Source organism: Cuculus canorus, chromosome 1 (genome assembly GCF_017976375.1).
Source record: "Cuculus canorus isolate bCucCan1 chromosome 1, bCucCan1.pri, whole genome shotgun sequence".
Taxonomy (NCBI): domain Eukaryota; kingdom Metazoa; phylum Chordata; class Aves; order Cuculiformes; family Cuculidae; genus Cuculus; species Cuculus canorus.
The window spans coordinates 148,409,956-148,430,451 of NC_071401.1; the positions used below are offsets into that span (position 1 = coordinate 148,409,956).

At 39.1% G+C, this 20,496-nt stretch overlaps 1 protein-coding gene across 1 annotated transcript in view; it reads right to left on the reverse strand.

Annotated features, from left to right (window-relative positions):
* Positions 1–20,496, reverse strand: part of CHPT1 (choline phosphotransferase 1) — a 32,014-nt gene that overhangs the window by 3,692 nt on the left and 7,826 nt on the right. The window contains 8 exon segments of the mRNA XM_054056450.1: positions 468–486; positions 488–573; positions 1,055–1,180; positions 3,216–3,374; positions 3,741–3,872; positions 5,409–5,493; positions 16,283–16,424; positions 17,345–17,492. Coding sequence (XP_053912425.1) covers positions 468–486; positions 488–573; positions 1,055–1,180; positions 3,216–3,374; positions 3,741–3,872; positions 5,409–5,493; positions 16,283–16,424; positions 17,345–17,492 — 897 coding nt within the window.

The window sequence follows — 20,496 nt, forward strand, 5'->3', positions numbered from 1 at the left end:
AAGTAATTTTACCTTATGGATGCCTCATCTGACCTCACTGATACCGCTGACTACCACTTCACAGCAGTTCCCACTTGGTCTAGGGAAAAGTGAAATTCCTCTACAAAGTCTGGTTGGTAGCACCTAGGTTTGCACTCTACATAATTCACCAAACCAGAAGTAGAAAATTAAGGTTACCTAACAGAAAATGGCAAGTTTCAAATGTGCTAGTCACAGTATGAAGTCAAAGCTGCATTGTAGAACACAGAGTGAAATACATTCTGTGATCAAAAGTACAGATCGCAATAGAATCTGCATGACTTTATATTTAGTAATTGTAACATCTGGGCTGGAGTGAGCTTTCTCATAAAACTTCTTGAGAGGCTTAGTCTGTCTTCCCTGAAAAAGAGAGGCTGTTTCATTCAACATTCTCCTAAATGCTTCTCATCTTGTCCTTGACCTATTAAAGAGTCATTATGGTTTTGAACCTGTTCAGGAGCTTGATGAAATTCTGAAGACATGTATATGAAGATGATCAGCAATCTGCAGGCATACACCAGTGGCATATCTCAGCATATCAAACAAGGATATGAACTTCAAAAGAACAAAGCAAAACAAGTTAAAGAAAACCCAGACAATCAAAAAACATTTTTAAACATTGTGCCTGGCATAAATTCATCTATGCTTTAAACAACCTAAGTGACAAGTTTAACAAGCATTTTAACACATAGAGTGATCTGTATAAGAAAACAACCCCAAAACCCAAACAGCATTAAACGCTTGAAGTCTAATAAACAAAAGGTGTTACTCTGCAATTAGCAAAATAACTTTAAACAAATCACCTGAACTAAAGCATATTACAAGAGAGATCTGTAAATTTATTTTCACTTCTGTTCCAAGGAATGAAAGCCAGTCAGCTGCCAAAATACACATTTATATGGTATCCTGGCACTCCCTGCACAGTGACAGCTGAAATCTGAGCAAGTCAGAAATGGCAGAGCAGAATGACGGGAACAGTTCTCAAGCCATTCCTTTAAGTAAGCTCCAAAGGAAAACTATAAAATAAAATGCTTACCAGTGCTATCCATAGAACAATATATTCATCAACAAAGCTGTTGAAGTACTGGTCCAGAAACAGAAGTCCTGGCCCAATAAACGCAGTGTCCTGGAGAGAGATTTGACTTTTGGTCATGTGAGCCACCTGTGTAAAAAAAAAGACACAAAAATGCCTCATTGCAAGATGAGTGTAATTCCCAGAAAACTGGCGTGATATTCTTGCCCAGGAACAGCCAGCTGTCCACAGTTCTTAGGAAGCGATTAGCAGGCAGGCCAAAGGGCTTCGCAAAAGCTTAAAGGCCTGCTGCTCCCTGACAGTTTCTTTCCAAGGACCAAGTCACCTCTTTCCTGGTTACTCTGTCAATATAGCACTTTCATCAGGTATAACAGCTATGTGAATTATCAGTTAGTATTTGTTGACTTTACTACGTAAGAAATACATACATGTCCTTCAATGTTATTGTGTAAGTTCCATCTATACCAGTGCATTTAGCTATTTGCAGGGGTTCCCCAGTCTATTTTTTCAGTGCTGTGTTTGAAGGATAAGACTACGCAAGTGTATCACTGAAAATGACTACTATTCACTTGAAATGTTAGTTTCAAGTCTAACTTGAAAATTTTGGCTTTATTTAGCTAAAAGCTAACTAGAAATCAGACTTTGCTTGAGTGACAAGACTTGTTTTCACTGTATCACTAGAGATAGCAATGTACACATGGAGGCACTTCACAGAATGACCAAGAGAAAACAATTACTGAGGGTGAGAGGACGAGTCTGTTCCCCACACGCACCTTGCTCCTTCCATATTTCATAGAATCATAGAATAGTTTGGTTGGGAAAGACCTTGGAGATCATTAAGTCCAACCAATTTACCATTCTTTGAGACAATTTAAGCTCACCTTTAATTGAGAGGCAGAAGAAGAGCATTTCTGTAACAAGTTGGAAACCTAATGGACTGGTTGAGAATTCATACCAGGAACATAAAAAACAGTAGAAGTAGTCAAGGTGCCAAGTTTGCCTTAAGAAATCACCTTGTCATGCCTTGCTTCCTTGCTTGTGGATATTTGGCAAGTATGATTAAGGTGCTGAGAGGTTCCTGTGAACAAAGTGGTCTCTTAGCATGATGTAAGTCCTGTTCAACTTTATGCTGAACAGCAGAATTCAAAGAAAAGCCTGTGAGTGTCCCAATCTAAAGACAGGACAAACCACAAACACGTCCAGAAGAGAGCTGACAAAGCCTTCCACTCTAAGTTAGCAAAGGGGTTCACTAAAGGGGGCGATTCCTCTTTGACATCTAGTGTGATGTGTAACAGCTATGCAGGGTTAGTGCCCATGCAGCAGCTTTGATACATCCACACAAACTGCACAGACCTTGGCTCACATCTCCGCTGGACCTCCCACCTGGTCTAGCCTTAACTTTTGACTGCACTCAAGTGCCTGAAGTACAAGGGCTCCCAAAATAGTATCAGAAAACTGAGCAAAACCCATTCCCCACTCCTTTACAGATTTGCCTGTCCACAAAACTGCACAATAAAGTGTCCTCTGATTGAGCAAGGAAGACAAGGTGTTTTGACAGAATAGATGAACTGCCTTAAGTTCCATCTTAAGGTTCAGTCTTCCTATCAGTGTTCTTGCTCTTAAACCGCAAGTTAGCAGCTCACTATGTGAACTTGTGTTTAGCAAGGAAGTCTGCAGAATAACCGTTTTCTAGTGTTTGAAAAATTTGGAAAAGAAGTGTGAAATCAGCTGGCTGGGTTACTGCTGTTAACAAATGTGTAGTAAGGCCCATTTTATTTTTTTTTAGTCCACTGATGAGGCTTTTAATTAGAACAAAGATAAAGACAGAAAAGTTTACGTTTTAATTTTCATGATTAAAGTAAATTCTTATTTGAGATCATCAAATTGGCACTCTTAGTAAGGCTTTAGGAACCACAATTATGACATTCAAGACAGACGGGGTATTTCTAGCAGAAACAAAACTGAAAGTTCTAGCCATTACATTCAACAATAAGTTTGTGTTTGCATCAGTGTCTCATATAACCTCTCTGTAAGAGCCTGAGTTTAGTTTACGGCCTCAGTTATAATCAAATGGCAAAGCAGAATGGGAAAACTTGCACAGCGCCCACTGATCCAGCAAGCGTCAAGTCAAGAACCAGTTCAGAACTGAAACAAGATTCCTTACCACCAACTTCTGTGAGATTTTAGCATTCACAAATCCAAACATCAGGACATACAGGCAAGGATGTTTTTCAAACAGCTGAGCTGTAGACTTTTTATAGATCACAATGGCCAGTGTGGTAAGTAGTCCGATGTGCAGGCCTGGTGAAAGAACACTTGTTCCCTGAAATACGAACAGACAGAAGATTTGTCTTAGGCTTCAGTCACATGGTATGGTCCAGATTTTATATGTATTGCAAATCCCATTAAATAAAGCCAGAGTTGTCAAAACTCTGGGAAAGTCCATTAGCATTGTGCCAATATTACCGGTATCCTTTGTAAAAAAATTCATCGCCGATTCCTGCGACAGAAGAAACCCAGTAACAGGTAGAGAGAAGATAGATAATGAAGTGTTTGCCTTAGACATCAAACACTCATATGCTTGTCTGCTTAAATGCCTAAACTGATAAAATCCTTATGATCATCTCAAATATAATAAATTATGGGCATACATTTTTCAAACCCCATTCAGGTTTTTAAAGCAACTTACTGCTATTGTAGATCCATTCTTTCCAATCCCTCCACCAAAGATAACACGGAAGTAATTGAAAAAAGAAAGCACTATTCCACACAGTATGCCAAAAACCACAAAGAACTTCAGTTCTAAGCCCACCAAAGGGACCTTAGCAGGAAAAACAAGAGAAAGATATTAAAAGTCAAGGATAACGCTTCTTTAAAAAAAGTTATTTAAAAAGCTACTGATATCTACTAAACAATTGTTTTAATTGAACTTTTGCTTTCCCAGGAACAAGCTCAGGAGGAGAATGCTTGGGCTTTGTTTCCTTACTAAGGAAATGACAGATTTCTCTAGGAATGTTTAAACTCAACTTTTTAGTACTTAACTCCAGTCTTGAAATTCAACTGTCCTTACAATATTATTCAAATATTTTTACTACATAAGCAAAGACTTGACACAGACTACCACATCACCAAGGCATAGGAATAGGGGAGAAGGGTAGTTCCTTCTATTGACTAGGTACCACTAATACTGAAATGCAGGAAACACAAACACCATCTGCCTGCTTTGTGTTTTGGTACCTGTTATTTGTATGCTGTATCTTTGCATTTAGATTAGTCTCCAGATACAAATTTTAATTAAATAGTTACCTTTCAGAATCAACTGCAGTTTCAAGGAAACTTCCAAAGGCAGCAGAGGATTTAAAAAAACAGAAGTAGTAATAAATTGAAACCATTGACTACATTTTTGAATACAGATTGTTTTGAGATACAGCATAACTACCACAGATTTTAATACTGAAGAAAAATCAATCCTAATTAGACAATGCTCCTACTTTATTTTCCAACATGAAAATAAAATGTTTGAAAATAGAACAAAAGCATCTTGCAGGATATGAAAAGTAAACAAAGTTTAGCTAAACAAACTGCTGCGTAAACTCATGAATTATTTTTAATTACTTGGTGGTTTATATTTAGATTAATTTGCATTGGCTATCTGCATGGAATGGTCTCAGCTCTTTACATACTAGAACCAAGTAGAACTACACATTTCTGAGTAAAGATCCTAGAAAGTATGAGCATGTTAGTCTAATATAAATAAAGTGCATCTTTAAGATCAGAATAAAAGCCAGAGACGGGGAAATGCTTTTGGACAGATAACAATTTTTTTAACCACAGATATTTACATTTATGTCAGCTCTCACATGACTGTCAAAAATCAGTACATCTCCCTTGGCACATAAATATGGATTGCTTAACCAAAATCCTCCTAACTTCATCCCGTGGTTTCGTTAGATAAAAGCATTTAATTTTCGATTTAAAATAAATCAACCTATAAACCATTTAAATGAACAGAAATATGTCTTACAGTAAAATAGACAAAAGAAATAAAACTTGAACAAAAACTATGTGTTAAAGCTTAAGTGTCTGCAGTGTATTAGTTCCAGATCAGAAGTTTATAGGTGGCAGATGGGGTCTTTTTTTCCTCTAGGTAGTTCTAAGTTTGTGCGTAGGAAGTCACATGGTTATACCGAAGTTAACTACAACATAAAAATAACATACATTTGTACAATAAACAGAACACGAGACAACTAGCAGGTGTTGATAGTTCTTGCATAGGATAGCTTCAAATACCACAGGAACTGAACACTTAACAGGAGCCAAATACACAACAGGAACTCAGAATACTTCATACACTTACCTTATAGTCCCATATTGCTGTTCCGCCATAGGCAGATATCAAGAGCAGTATTGTTATGGCTATCTGAACCTCAGTTACATCAACTCTATGAAGGAAAAAAGGGGGATTTAGTTAAAAGTCTTTTTTGCCATAAGTGTAAGGCAGTGGGGGGGTGGCAGGGAATAAAAACCCAGTGACTTTATCTCCTTAAAAGTATTTCAAATTACATCAATATATATAGGATACGATTTTGGTTCAGAGTTAAAAATAACATATTATATTCCCTATGGAGGACAATCTACGTATAATTTTAATAGCCAGAAAATCTTTAATGAGCACATTGTTAATTATTTGAGAATTCCATTAAATTTAGACTTGTTGCTGTCTAAGAATCAAATCAAACTTTGAGGCAAGCTCATAGCAAACACAAGCAAACATCTCCATTAAAAGCGTATGTCCCATCCCATTTAAAGCAGTGGCTTGGGAGAGCTTTTTAGAGTCATTAGCACAGCGTCAGAGTGACATAAATCACCTGAACACTGGATACAAAACAATCAATGACCTGTATGCGATAAAGCACCAACAAGAAAACTGTAAAAGCCCCATTACTGTGAACAATCCACAGCTTTGCCTGCTACAGCCCACTGCAGCTGTACTACAAGAAAACATGAAAAGAGAATGAAGAACGAAAAAAAGAGAAAAGAGAGAGAGATAGTTGATAAGAGAGATCAAAGAGATGAAAGAGGATCACCACCTTCCAGGTGCTGTGTGTTGTAGTGCATTTTTCTTTGTCCTGTGGGTCTGAGAAGGTGGTGGATGTCCACAAGGTGACAGGTGAGCCCACGGACAGACAGCCCTCTGTCGCCGCTTCTCACCTGGTTCAGGTGGCAGATCAGGTCACAGGTTGAGACCTGATGAAGTGCTTAGGGGCATGGTTTGGGGAGTGTTAGGAATGGTTGGACTCGATGATCCGGTGGGTCATTTTCAACCTGGTGATTCTATGATTCTGTGTCTACTCCTGGAACACTGCCCACCTTGTCCACTCAGTGGTGGCACAGGGCACATTTCAGAATCGCCTGTTTTGAGACATTTTAACCCACACCATGCTAGGACCATACACCACATTAGATCAAAGTATGGACTGTCCAGGCTGGGACAGAAGGGATTTCTCTAAGATATCACACAATGAAAACTTGACAGATCCAGCCTGCAAAATAGATGGTATTTTGAGGGCTGAGCCAGTGGATAGCAAAGCACCTCTCCTGTCTCAGAGGACATATAACTGGTATCTTGCTTTTTTCCATAAAAGCATTTTTAAAACAGGTGGGCTTGTATGCCCCCTAAAGTCTAGAGTCTGTATTCCACCCTTTTTGTTCTCAAGACAAGAAAGCCAGCCCTTCATTACTGTATTTGACTGCTTGAAACGTTGAGAATACCTGAATGTATAGAAGAAGTTAACACAAGTCGAATAGGTAAACTGAGGCACGCATCTTGTGAATTAGCATTATTTATTTATTCTGCAATCGTGGGAACAACTCCTGGCAAGAAGGAAAGTACTCAACCTTTGTTGTAAAACAAAAGTTTATATACTGTTTCTTTTAGGGCAAGAACACCCTCTCCCCAAATTTACAACTTATCACAAAGCTATTACCAGGTGGTTACTAGGCTACTTCTTACATAATAGATTTCTTAACCCAATCTGTTGTTTGTACATTCTTACATTCCTATCTTATACTGTACTAGAAATGCACCAGGAGATAACATTTCTCTTCTCCAAACTACTTGTTCAGCCATTTCTTAGTGAAAAACAGCTTATACAATCATATTTTGCAAAAGTGTTACAAGTTCAGTTCAGCAAGACCCTCCATCTTAATGCTAAACTTCCATTTTGTAAAAACACAACTAGCCTAATTCTCAAAATTTCCCCTTTTTACTTTTTGTGTTTTTACACAAGAATTAACATCACTATCTATTAGAACTAAGATGTTAATTTTATTTCTTTTGCAGTTTTCCAAACCCAAATATATAGATAATCAAAGCAGACATATTATATTAAAAAAACGTGGTAATTACAATAGGATGGAGCATCTTATTAAGGAGTCCTGTAGCAGTGGGCGACCATCTATTAATGGTGTTCTCCATGTTTTTCTACTCACTCCAAAACATGATGTATTTATTCTGCCATGATGTATTTATTCTACCATGATGTAATCGGAGTTCTTTGCCCATTTCCTCTGGCCTTTCTCAGCAACTGCTCCTTATGTCACAACATCCTTATGTCACAATAATTTCTTCAACAGTGTTAAGATTCATTCCAACATGCAGAGGTAATAAATTTCAAATTAGTGTGTAGCGAGATTGTAGTAGCTGATATGATGTGACAGGAGCTGCATAAGTAGCATCCTAACATGTTAGTGAAATTGCAGATGCAGAGATTAGCATGATTACTAGTCTTCACAATGACATCATCTACACTAATGAAATTGCAAAGTGTTCTTATACAAGCAAAATTACTGTATAAGCCAGCGGAGTTTCAGGATGTTCGTTAGGGTGTATTTCAAAGTGACACACCTTTTGTCCAGTGTCAAGACTGATGTCTTGTGCTTTGGTAGCATTACTTTCATAAATGAATCCTTGCTGTTCTCATGCTGTGCAAGCACTCAATGTCAACTGTCTGCTATTTCCCTGCTTCATGATATGCCCATACCCGATGTTCAACTGGATAAAGAACATATCTGTTATGGTTTAGGCCTAAAGCAAGTATTGAATATATTGTATACACCAAGGGTTAGGTTATGGTCATCACAAAGGTGGTGGTTACATCATTAATCGGATCACAGGTGAAATTAACCAAATTCCACCAAGACTGGCATTTTCTTTTTAAATCATTTGCATTATCTCAGATGATTTTTCGAATTTCCTAGGCTAGGGTACCTTTGTCCCCTTCTCTTATTATTGCCGATTTCATAGTCTGCATCCATAATTGAGCCCGTACACAACTTAGAGCCATAGAAACATTGGTCTGAAGTGTGTTGAGTGCATTTGCCAATAACTGATGATCTTTTTGATGAAATTCTTCCCACTGAGGTAACAGATAGCCATTGGTTATTCCCCAACACTAAAAAAAAAAAAGCATAAGAGACATTCTAACTTGTTCAAATCTGTAGTTATTGTGGACATCTTATTCATCAGTAGTTCAGAGTCAATGCTGTTTAAGACACCCAGTCGTGTTCCTAAAATACCAGTAACATATCTCTTTCTTCAACTCCTTGGAGAAAGAGTTCATTTATGTAACCAGGCTGTCCATCCTACGTAGGAAGTTTTCTGGAATGAGGTAAAAGCAGGCTGAATTGCAGAAATATTGCCTTTCGTTAGTAATTCTATTTGCTCAAGAGACCATACAGGGTTAAGCAACATGTGTTGCTGCCCTGTGTTGTTGACTTCGTAAAGACCTGTATTAGACACATAGGGAGTCAACTGAATAGGAGGTTAAGTTGGTTCAAATAGGTGCTCAACTTTGACTTCAAACTGGAACACCAGGCTGGAATGAATGTTAGAACTGGCCCAGAAATAAGTTATAAGCACTGCATGCAATAAGATAAAAGTATACCAACATTCAGGTCCAAGAGGACAAGCCCATACTTGATCTTTTAACTTGCCCCCAAGATACGTAGGAGACTGCTGCACACTGTGGCGTTTAATCTGGCATCCTATTGAAAGAGTGTCCCCATTGTTCCCTGTTAAAGAGGGAATTGGTTCACTTTCATCCTCTTCTTCTATTTCTCATTCCTATCGAGGAAAAGTGATGTTATTTTTCAATGCCACTATAGATAGGCTTTCCCTATTATCATCAACAGAAATATTATCTCCTTCATTATAAATTTTGTTTATCCAATTAAAAAATACTTCTTAGTGCTGAATCCAACCAGCACTTCATCCTTCAATTTGGACAATAGCAATACGGACTCATTTGCCATATGCCTGATTCAGTCCATAAACAACAGACTGGTTTACAAATCTAGCTCATTTAAGAAAACAAAAGCCACAAACCAACAAAGGCTTTTAACCAGTATTTCCTCACAAAAGCATTCGAATCCCTTTACTGGTCCCCTTGGCCAATTCCCAATTTCCCCAAACTGAATATACTGATTCACCCTTTCTCTTAAGGATGGGTGGATCCCATGGATGTTCCAAATTTCCCTATCGTGTCTTAAAACTACCTCTAGGGGGTAGTACACTACCGGAGAAGCCTTTGAATTCCCCAGCTTCACCAGAAACCGGGGAATTTAGGTTTGCAGATTATTATTCCAAGTACAAACAAACGCACAATTAAGAACACAAATAATGGTCCCTGGGGGCACCACCAGTGTATATATGCTAGTCCTTCTTTCCAGTCACAGGTTACGTTCATTCTCCACTGTGAAGATTATCTATCTCCTTTACTTCTGTGAATCATCTGTTCCCCAAGTATTGGGATTTGTCGAGGCTTCTACCCCTTTTCTGCAGTTCTCACGGCTGTTTCAGTTGTTAACAGTACCTGAAATGATCATTCCCACTTGGGTTGAAGCTTTGACTCCTTCCAGGTGCGTATCAGGACCCATTCTCCTGCCTGGAATGAGTGTACTATAAATCCTAAAGGTAGGGTTTGGGCTAGCAGTCTATGAACCTGAAGAGATGATAAGGAAGAAGATAACCAGAGTAAATAGTTCTTAAGAAACTCATCTTTGGTTTCAAGAGTACACACCCAACCACTCACCCCTAGGTATGGTAATCCAAACAGCATTTCATATGGTCATATTAAGAGATCCTTTCCAGGAGCAGTCGGAATCCTGATGAGAGCTAAAGGTAAACATTTTGTCCATGGTAATTTGGTTTCTAAAGCCAATTTTGACTGGTGTTTCTTTAATGTTTGATTCATCCGCTCTACTTTTCCAGACGACGGAGGGTGCCATGGAGTATGAAACTCTTATTTTGTCCCTAAAATTCTCATTAATTCCTGTAGAATACATGAAGTAAAGTGACTTTCCCTGTCCGAATTTATATTTTCCACAATCCCTTACCTAGGGATTATTTGTTCTAGAATTGTTTTTGTCACTACACTGGCTGTTGCCAATACTGAAGGAAAAGCTTCTACCCATCCTGACAAATGATCTACTAATACTAAAAGATATTTAAATCTTCCTACTTTAGGCAATTCAGTAAAATCTACTTGAATGCTCTGAAAAGGTCTCAGCCTTGGTCCTCATCCACTTGGACGTTTTCTTCTTATACCTTTCTTATTTACTCACTGACACATTACACAACTGTTACATAGTTGTTTATCTATTGTATACAATCCTATACAGGCATATTCCTAATACAGCACTGCACATTGCCTGAATTCCCCAATGACTTCCTTGATGCACAATAGTTAAAATTTCTCTCATCACTGGTCTGTTTACCAGTTCTCTTCCATCAGGAAGAATCCACTGTCCTTCTGACTCCTCTGCCCCTAACTCCTTGAAAGCTGTTATCTCCTTTTCACTGAATATTTGCTTTTCAGGCGGGGACTTTATCTCCAGCACTAAGGACAACTTCATTATCATTTCAGAGTATAAAGCAGCCTCCTTTGCTTTCTCATCAGCACTCCTATTTCCTTGTTCTACTACAGAGTTTCCTCTTTGCTATCCCCTTATGTGTATGATGGCAATTTCCTCAGGTAGTAATAAGTTTTCTAAAATCTGTCTCATTAATCCCTCATGAGCCAACCTCTTCCCAAATTTTTCCAGATGAGTGTACCACAAAATACACGTATCACAAATCTGTATACACAGTCCCCTGTCTTCCTTGTAATAATTTCAATGCTTGATTCAAGGCATACAGTTCACCAGTTTAAGCTGACCAGCTACTGGGTAAACTTCCCATTTCTTACACTTCCCTGTCTGTCCCATTGATAACTGCATAACCTTACATCTTTTTCCACTTATCACTCTGGATGACTCATCTATAAACAGTATTTTCCCTTCATCTAAAGGTATGTCTTGCAGATCTAACCTTATATTTGTTTGGTAATTTAGTAGTTCTAAACAGTTACGTTCCATATCTACTGTATTTTCAGCCCCCCTCATTAAAAAGGAACCAGGATTCCAGATCAAGTCAGAAATTATAGTTAAATCATCATTTTCAATCAATATTGCCTCATACTTAAGTATTGTAGAATCTGTTAGCCACCTTCCGGCTTTCTAAGTGAGGATTACTTTTACTTGGTGAGGAGTAACAACAATTAATTTTCCCAAAAAAGTTTATTTCCTGCTTTATGCTACTAGTAAAGCTGTTGCTGTCACAGCCTGCGTGCATTCTGGCCATCCCAGATATACAGGATCTGACAACTTTGGTAAGATTGCTACAGGTTTTCTTCTGTACCCCCATACTTGGGTTAAAAAGCCTAAGGCAGCACCCTCACTAACAGTGATAAAAAGATACAACAGTTTTTCCAAAGCAGGTAGAGCCAAACCTGGTGTTGTAGTCAGATCTTGCTTCAGTTTTTCTACCATTTCTTTTTCTGTCCAATTCAATACATTAGGTTCTCCCTCTGATAATTTGAGATATCATTTCTTTGTTTTCCATGCACATACTTCTATCCATAATCTATGGTATCCAATCAAACCTAAAATTTTCCTAACTCCTTCTCTGTTCTGGGAAGAGGGATTGTGCAATTCTCTGAATTCTTTCAGGGTTAATTCTTTGTTTACTCTCAGAGATTAGGTGTTCTAGATATTTGACTTCTTTTTCTACATACTGTGATTTGTTCTTCGAAACTCTTAACCCGTGCTCCCCCAAGGAATTCAGGAGTTTGTTTGTGGTTTCTTTTGACTTTTGTGTTCCAGAAATTAGCAGATCATCTACATATTATAATAACGTTGCCCCTTCTTGAGTATGAAATGTTTCCAAAAGTTTTTCCAGCACTTGTCCAAATAAGTTAGGTGATTCTGTAAATCCTTGGGGCAAAACAGTCCATCTGTATTACTGTTTACATCCTGTTTCCGGGTCTTCTCGTTCAAATACAAAAAGATCCCTGCTATCTGGATCCAGGGGACAAGTCCAAAAGGCATCTTTTAAACCATTTATGTTATGTTACTTATAGATTTAAAGCCTGACATATCCAGTCTTTGTCAGATTCACCCCTCTGCAGAGTACCATTTACTAAATTCTCGGTCCTAGCCAAGGGGCTGCACTGTCAAGCATTGTCCCTACACAAGACAATACTGTGCAGCATGAGAGCCCAGATCCTGAGATTCTTTCACTCTTTATCACACAATTTGTCCATCTCTGGCTTTGCCCCTCGCAGGACTAAGGAACCATGGATCAGGACTCGACACTCGCTTCGTACTAAAGTATGCCTCAGCCACAAACTTCACACAGGAGTCTCAACCCAGCCCCCACGGTAGTACTTCATCGCATTTCATTTTTCTTACCTTGGTCTGTACACAGAGTTACCACGTTGATGCACAAAACCTGAGTGCCTACCACCGCCCGTCTCTTCCCCCAGCTGCTCACAGATCTTGCCTCTTTAAACAGCCTCGGTTCCCCTGTCATCTCACTGCAGGGCCACCACTGCCAGCCCACAGGACCATGGAATCTAAGCAGTGGGGCACCTTCCTGTTACGGTGTGACAAAAGCCCTCCACAGGTAACAGCACCAGATTGTGAGAAACACTCATGAGTCGAATTGGTAAACTGAGGCACACATCTTGTGAAGTAACATTATTTATTTATCTACTCCTGATTGCAATCATGGGAGCAACTCCTAGCAAGAAGGAAAGTACTCAACCTTTGTTGTAAAACAAAAGTTTATATACTGTTTCTTTTAGGGCAAGAACACCCTCTCCCCAAATTTACAACCTATCACAAAGCTATCACCAGGTGGTTACTAGGCTACTTTTTACATACTGGATTTCTTTACCCAATCTGTTGTTTGTAATTTCTTACATTCCTAAGCATATCTTGTACTGTACCAGAAGTGTACCAGGAGATAACATTTCTCCAAACTACTTGTTCTGCCATTTCTTAATGAAGAACAGCTTATGCAATCATATTTTGCAAGAGTGTTATAAGTTCAGTTCAGCAAGACCCTCCATCTTAATGTTAAACTTCTGTTTTGTAAAAAAAAAAGTGGCCTAATTCTCACAGGCTCAAGAGAAAGAAACTATACTTTCAATAAAGCTTCATAATAAATGTGCACATCTAAGGTACCTTTTATGCCACCAAAGGTTTTGAGACAGGTATGTGATCTTTGTACTGAAGTTACCAGCAGTAGCATTGCAAGACAATGAATGCTTAAAATACAACATTGCTTTAAGCAGTTAGAATAAATTTGCTGGCTTAAGGTATTATGACCACGTGAACTGTTTGCAGAGGAAACTGTTTTTAAAGGGAGACAGAATCAACCCTTGACTAATTTATCTAATCTTGAAAATCACAGTGACATTAAACTCTCTTCTTTCATTGGAAAGATAGTGATAAAATATGATACATTTCATCACAAGCTTCAGACTCTCCGTCTTAGAAACACCAAAGTGTAAGCTGCACTTAGGTGATATGCTGAGGTGTTCATCACTGTTCAAAGCCACTGTAATGGGGAGTCCTCTCCTTTCTGTGCTGTTGTGCTCTCTCACATGTACTAGCTGCAGTGCTCATCGCACTGTAAGGTGAATCCGTTCAGCCTGCTAGCCTAGTGTAGGTTTTTAATCTGCCCATTTCATAAATTGGCTTGATGTTAAGTGACAAAAGTCTGTGCAGGGTGGAAATGGGGCAGCACTGCTGGGAGGAGGCTTTTCCCTCTACCAGGGAAGTGTTACATCTGCCCAATCACTGCTGAAGCTGCACACTGAGCTTGTTGGTTACATCACGCAAAAACATCCCTACGCAAGTTCAAGTGTTCAGGGGTCACACTCTGTACTATTAAAACCTACATTTCTAAGCTCAAGGGAGGAGGGTCATGCTTGAAGTTGAGTCATGACATGTGCCAAAGCTCAGTACTTAATTTCACAGAGGCTCAGGCTGTTGGCTACAAAACAGTCCCAATCAGAGTCCAAAGATTTCAATCAGATACTGTGTGGTATTCTACATAACCTGAGAATGGCACAGTACCCAGCTGCTCTGATTCGTCCTGGCCATCAGCACTAGAACATTCCCATCTAGCATTTGACTTCTAAAATCAAGTGCCACTAATTCACGAACAGCATCAATGAAAGCTTGTTATTATGTATTATCATATTTAGAGAAATATACTATTACCTTCACTTAAACTCTCATCTCTATACTTAAGAGAAATAAAATTGCGAGCCTTCAAAAAATCTCTGACCTGTTTTCACTAAACAGAAATAAGTTCTCTTGGAGAAAAGTGAGGTCTATTTAAGTTCAAACGGAAAGCATAAAACACCAGGCCATTCCACACTCCTTGTACTATGCACTATATTGACGTAGAAGCCATTAAGTTTTTAATGAAGAAATTTTTATGTGGTATAGGAGTCTCAGTGTCTTCCTGATGGAGGGAAATCATTCTCTCATTTTATGTACAAATGAAAGGCACAGAAAAGCAATTATGTATGCAAAATCCCAGATCTCATGGCATAGGCCATCTCCCTTCAGTGTAGTCCGCTGTCATGTATGGAAATTATCCTATTTCAGCTATCACTTTAAAGCATCTATTTTTCTTTACAGCAGAAGATGTCCTTTAAAAAAGTACAATGGGTAGGCAGACAGAGGAGTTGGAATTAGAAAGGGAAAAGGCACTACTAGGAAATAAAAAAATAGCTCTTTGCATTACAATGGAGACAGCTTTCTTTTGATACAGACATTGAACAGTATGCAAGGATGGCTGATCACTACCCTGCATGCCCAGCAAAGCTCAAATTTGCTAAGGTGCTAGGACTGTAAACAGGTGACTTAGCAAATGACCAGGACTATAAGAAGGATAGCCTTCCATCTACCACATATTTCCAATTTTGCTACTACAAAGTCTCTGATCTTTTCCTCTTTTCAGAATTCATTACCAAAGTGCAGCTTATTGTTCAAAAAGAGCAAAAGGCCACAGGTAGGCACCACCACAGCTGCAGAAGGATGCAGCAATCCCCACACGATTAGGAGTTAAATTGAAATTATCACCTTCTAGATGAATGTCATGACTCCTCCTCCTCCTCCACTGCAGTGAAAACAGATGAAATTTCTACCAAGACATGAACAGCATCACAGCAACTCTCTAGAATCGTGACCTAACACCAAACCTAAAGGACATCAAAACCACTATCGCCAGTTGCTGAAAAGCCAAGCCTCCACATAAATCAGGGGTAATTCTTCAAGCAGTGACATAGCTCTGTGGAACTCCTTGCCAAAGGAGTAAATGGATCCAGAGAGTTTCTTCAAAGCAAGACTGAGGATGTCTATGGTATGGAAACCCATTAGGAGGGGAATTTCTCTAAAAATGCATGTGGTTCAGAGTCCCCTAGGCTGAAACTGTTCTGTGCCTGGGGAGATTACGAAAGGAGGTAGGGTGCTTACTCTGTCCCTGCTTCTACACAAAACTCTTGTTTACACCACAGGTAAGACCCCTCTGGCCTAAGCCTGCATGGGGCTTGTATGGGTTCTGAGAACAAATCTCCAGAGAAAAGAGCCAAACGCAAGCAAACAAAGCATATATAGCTAAAATCAGCTGCTAAAAGTACAAGTCCTCTGCTCAGTATTATGCAGAGTTTTAAAGATCTTGCCAGGTAAAACATGAGTCTGCTAGGATGGAAGAGACATGAGGAAAAAGATTAGAGACAGAGAGGGCAGCAAAAAAACAAAGAAGAAATGGCAATCAAGTAGTTAGCAGTCTCAGATATTAAGCTACAGGTACTTCTAAGGATACCTACTTACATGCCAAACCTTAGGGTGCCCGATACATATGTCTGCCAGTGAGCAGAATAGAACATGAACAGTCCCACAAAACAACAGAAAAACAACCAGTCAGGATTTGTTCCTAGCCGGATTGCTATGCAGGATCCCAGGACAACAAAAACTGAAAAGCAGAAATGAACATGTTAGTCATATACCCTCTTCGTGTGCAGTAAAGAGGGATAAAAATAAATAAAAATGACAAGGCACTTTACATCACTATAACAAAGTAATGATATGACTGGGATTTTACTGAGTAGCTAACAGTCCTGGCAGGAGAGACCAAAACACAAGACTCCCTTTCTTCCAAGCTGCACTTCTCTGGGAAGTGAGGTTTAAAGAGCGTACAAACTCCCAGGGCAAATGTTTCAGCTGCTAAGCTTTTGTAGAAACACAGGCATTGCCACCAACAGCAGCTAAGTTATGGGAAGTAAAATGGAGCAAGGCTTACTTTTTAAGGGCTCCAAATCAACTTTTTAAAAACTCATTCTTGTAAAGAATATAAATTATCCTTCTCCTTAGGGCCAGGCTGGATGTTGCATTACCGAACAGATGTTTTGGCACCTGACTCCTAAAGCAGAATCCTTAGTTTCACAAGCTAGCATCAGTCTTTTAGGTCCTTAAAATCCTTTATTAGGCATCACCTGTATCCTACTGGAAAACACAGGCTACATATGGTAAAAAAAAAATCTCTAAGCTTTGTTCACCAACCAGTTCATTCAAAGAACACCGTGCATGAAGATGCACAGTAAGAGCAGGCAGAACGCTCAGTACTCAACATCTGTCAAGGGTAATTCTGAAATATCCTCCCTGATACTGGTCAGGGATGCAAAAGTGAGGGGCAGCCTTGGCTGCAGTGACCAGGAGATGGTGAAATTATCCTATAAAAAGGGAATATGCTGACCCTGCCCTGAGGAGAGCAGGCTGGACTAGATGATCTCCAGAGGTTTTTCCCAACTTCATCAAATCTGTGATTAAATCAGGTCCTCTTGAAAATAGGTGACTTTTTCAAAACTAGGGTGGGTAACAGTAGGTTAAGGCTACCTGTAGAAATAGAGTCGCAACCATGATCAAAGAGTTCTCCTAGAGGAGAAGTACTGTTTGTTCTTCTGGCTTGCTTCCCATCAATGGCATCCAGAGACTGGTAGATAAAAAGTCCTAATGCACCCAGGATGCATGCCCAAGAAGGTGCCTGAAAGAAAGTCAAAGGAAAGGTCACTAGGCAGTTCCCAATTTCTTATCTGATAATCTATTTCATTAAAGGTAAAATATTGTTTAACACAAAACTATACTACATTGTGCTATTTGTTTCTTCGTTAAAGGACGAACCAAATTCTGTGCACTAGCCTTTACATGAACTGTAGTAGCTACAAGAAGAACTACTCCAGATACACCAGTGAAACACGTGTCCTATGTATTTCAAATAAGCAAAAAACCTTTAACCTGTCTTCTGCATCAGCTGACTTATTTTTTCTTTGTAATGAAAAATGTTATGAAAATAAAATTACTCTAAAAAAAGAAAATAGTAGTAAGGCATTTACTAAAGTTCTCAAGAGCTTATGTGATAGATGCTTAGATTATTTGCTCAGATTTACAACATATAGATACAAAAACCTGCTACATTTTACTACTAAAGACTTCAGCTTTTAGGGCAAGTGATTTTTCCAACATACAAAAATTGATTACATAGGCACTTTGGACAAGGGTTTGAAGAATTAAGTCATTCACTAAATACGAAGGAGCAACTTATGCTAAACAAAGACTATGAGAATTTCAAAACAAGCTATAAGTCAGTTACATTAACACCAGTCCTAGGGTCAAAGGAGCTGTCCTACAGTAGTACATTTCAAAAGCATTATTTTCATACGCACGGTCAGTACATGCCTGTCTAGGAATTAGTTTTTAATAAAAATTACTTATAACATCTTTTGAACAAAGTACAGGTAACATTTTTGCCTCAAGTAGTTTCCAGCGGTATTCTTAACACTTATGAGCATGGTTCATGATGAGAGTCAAAGTTAGGTATAAATGCTGGAAATGCAACTTGCAGGTTAAACAAGTGAATAGACACAGGCAGTCACAGCAATGAATCCTTTCCCACTCCCAGCTGCTGTGGCACTACAGCTCTGCAGTTCCTCCCTTGCAGCACAAATAGACCAACATCATGACATGCATTTCCTAAGTCCAGTAAAGGCTATTAAGCAGATTTAGACAACAACTCAAATCGCTGAGCTGAGATTTGTCCGCCCTCACATAAAGCCAGTGTCACGGCTGGGGAAAAGGGAAACATGACAGTTGCCAATCAGTTCATAGGCAGGGACAGGAAAAGGAAGCAATAAGAATGAAGATGAGGTGAGCTGCTCCTCCGGACATTCTGTTTTCTCATCATCATTATACTCACTGATCTGAGGTAGGAAATAAACTAATGCCTCCAATTAGACTGATTACAAAACACATCCTTCCCAAGAACGAGCATGCTTAAATGAAGCTCAGTTCTGAACAGCTTTTTTTGTTGTTATTTGAGACTCTCTCATGTATTCAAGTCTGGCTGATGCACTGTTCTCACTTAGTTTTATGCTTTTAATATGAAAACAATGTTGTCAGCAAATGTATAGTTTTCCTGCTATCCAGTATTTGTATAATTTCATTAATAAAACATTCCACCACTTAAAGTCAAATGGTTGGCTTCTTTGCCCAGTTTTGAAGCAAACAACACTCAAATAACTAGGGACTCCAGTCTGGAGTCTGGATTTGTGTATACATATAAATCTAAATTTAACTTAGGAAACACTTCAAAATTAGCAAGGCTGTCTTTCCCCTTAAAGCAAGGAAACAAAGAAAAATTGTAATGACAGTTGATGTTAGAAATCTTGAGGAGGTGAAAGAGGATGAGTATATATTCTCATTCCAAAGGACGTTTAACAAACTGGTGTCTGGTAACCCGCTCTTCCCCCCTAAGACCACGATATAGAAATACAGGTCAAGTGATGACAGCAATACTTGTTTGATGTTTACCAATGGAATTAGTTGAATTATTCGGGTTCCTTCTCTCTTGTTAGTCCAGTTACACAGAGGAATTTTGTGCTGGAGGACAGGTTGAAACCAAGGAGTGAGTTCTTAGCCATCTTTTGAAAAAGTCTTTCTTCTCTAACAAAGAGGGAAGGACAGAGCCTGTGGACAACAGGAGAAGCCTACTGTAGTCCTGTAGTTCACAGATCGCTAAGAGCCACGCAAAGGAACAGAGCACTCAAGGGCCTCTCCTAGTGCAATCTCACGTGGTCAGATGTTCTGCAGGGAGGCAGCAGCTACCTGTCAGCCCCCATTCTTGCTCTCCACCTTTCCAAAACAGAGGGCTATAAGCCTTTTCTAAGGTATTTCAGGACCTAAAAGCACAGTTAGAACCCTGTTGACGCTAAGAACATTTTACTTGTGATACAATCCACAACCTAATGCTACCACAGTACCTATCTCATCTTTTTCAGAGTAACTGGTCTATGGATAATAACAGATATTCTTGAACAAGACAGCTCCTGACATAGACCTGTGTGTGACACTTTATGAACAAAAAGGTTAGGAGAAACTACTGCTTTCAGTCTAGCCCTTTAAAGCATTATTTTAAAGACATTTCCAATTTTATCACCAAATATTACTGTGAAAAGCCACAGAGGTAACCCACAGTTGAGCTATCCTTACTGGGACATACTTCTAGTTACAAAAAGATACCTTGAGATCTATTGACACTTTTTATGCTAATCCCTGGATTTTGGCAAGTAAACCAGACCACAACTGGCAATTCTGTCCAAGACATCACTAGCTGCATTAGGCTCCCCTCCTTTCCAGCAACCTACCAGAACTGAAATATATTTTAGTTTTCTTTAAAGTCATCAGGTTCTCTGTATCATGGACAAAAGTAGCCTGCACCCAGTGCTAAATATGCTAGGCAAATTCCCTACCCATTCTGCATTCATCCTCCTCAGTGTGGGGCACATCACCAATTAAGTTAAATGCCAGAGTAGGCAGTTTCTTACTTAACTGGATCATTTCCATAACTGAAACATCAGTCAGGAACAAAAACTTGTTATGGCACATTTTTTTATCATTAGCCTTAGTGCTCAATGCCACATGCTTGCTATTACCACAATCTTTTGAAATGCCAGCTCCATGAAATATAGCCTCAATCCTAACCAAAACAGAAG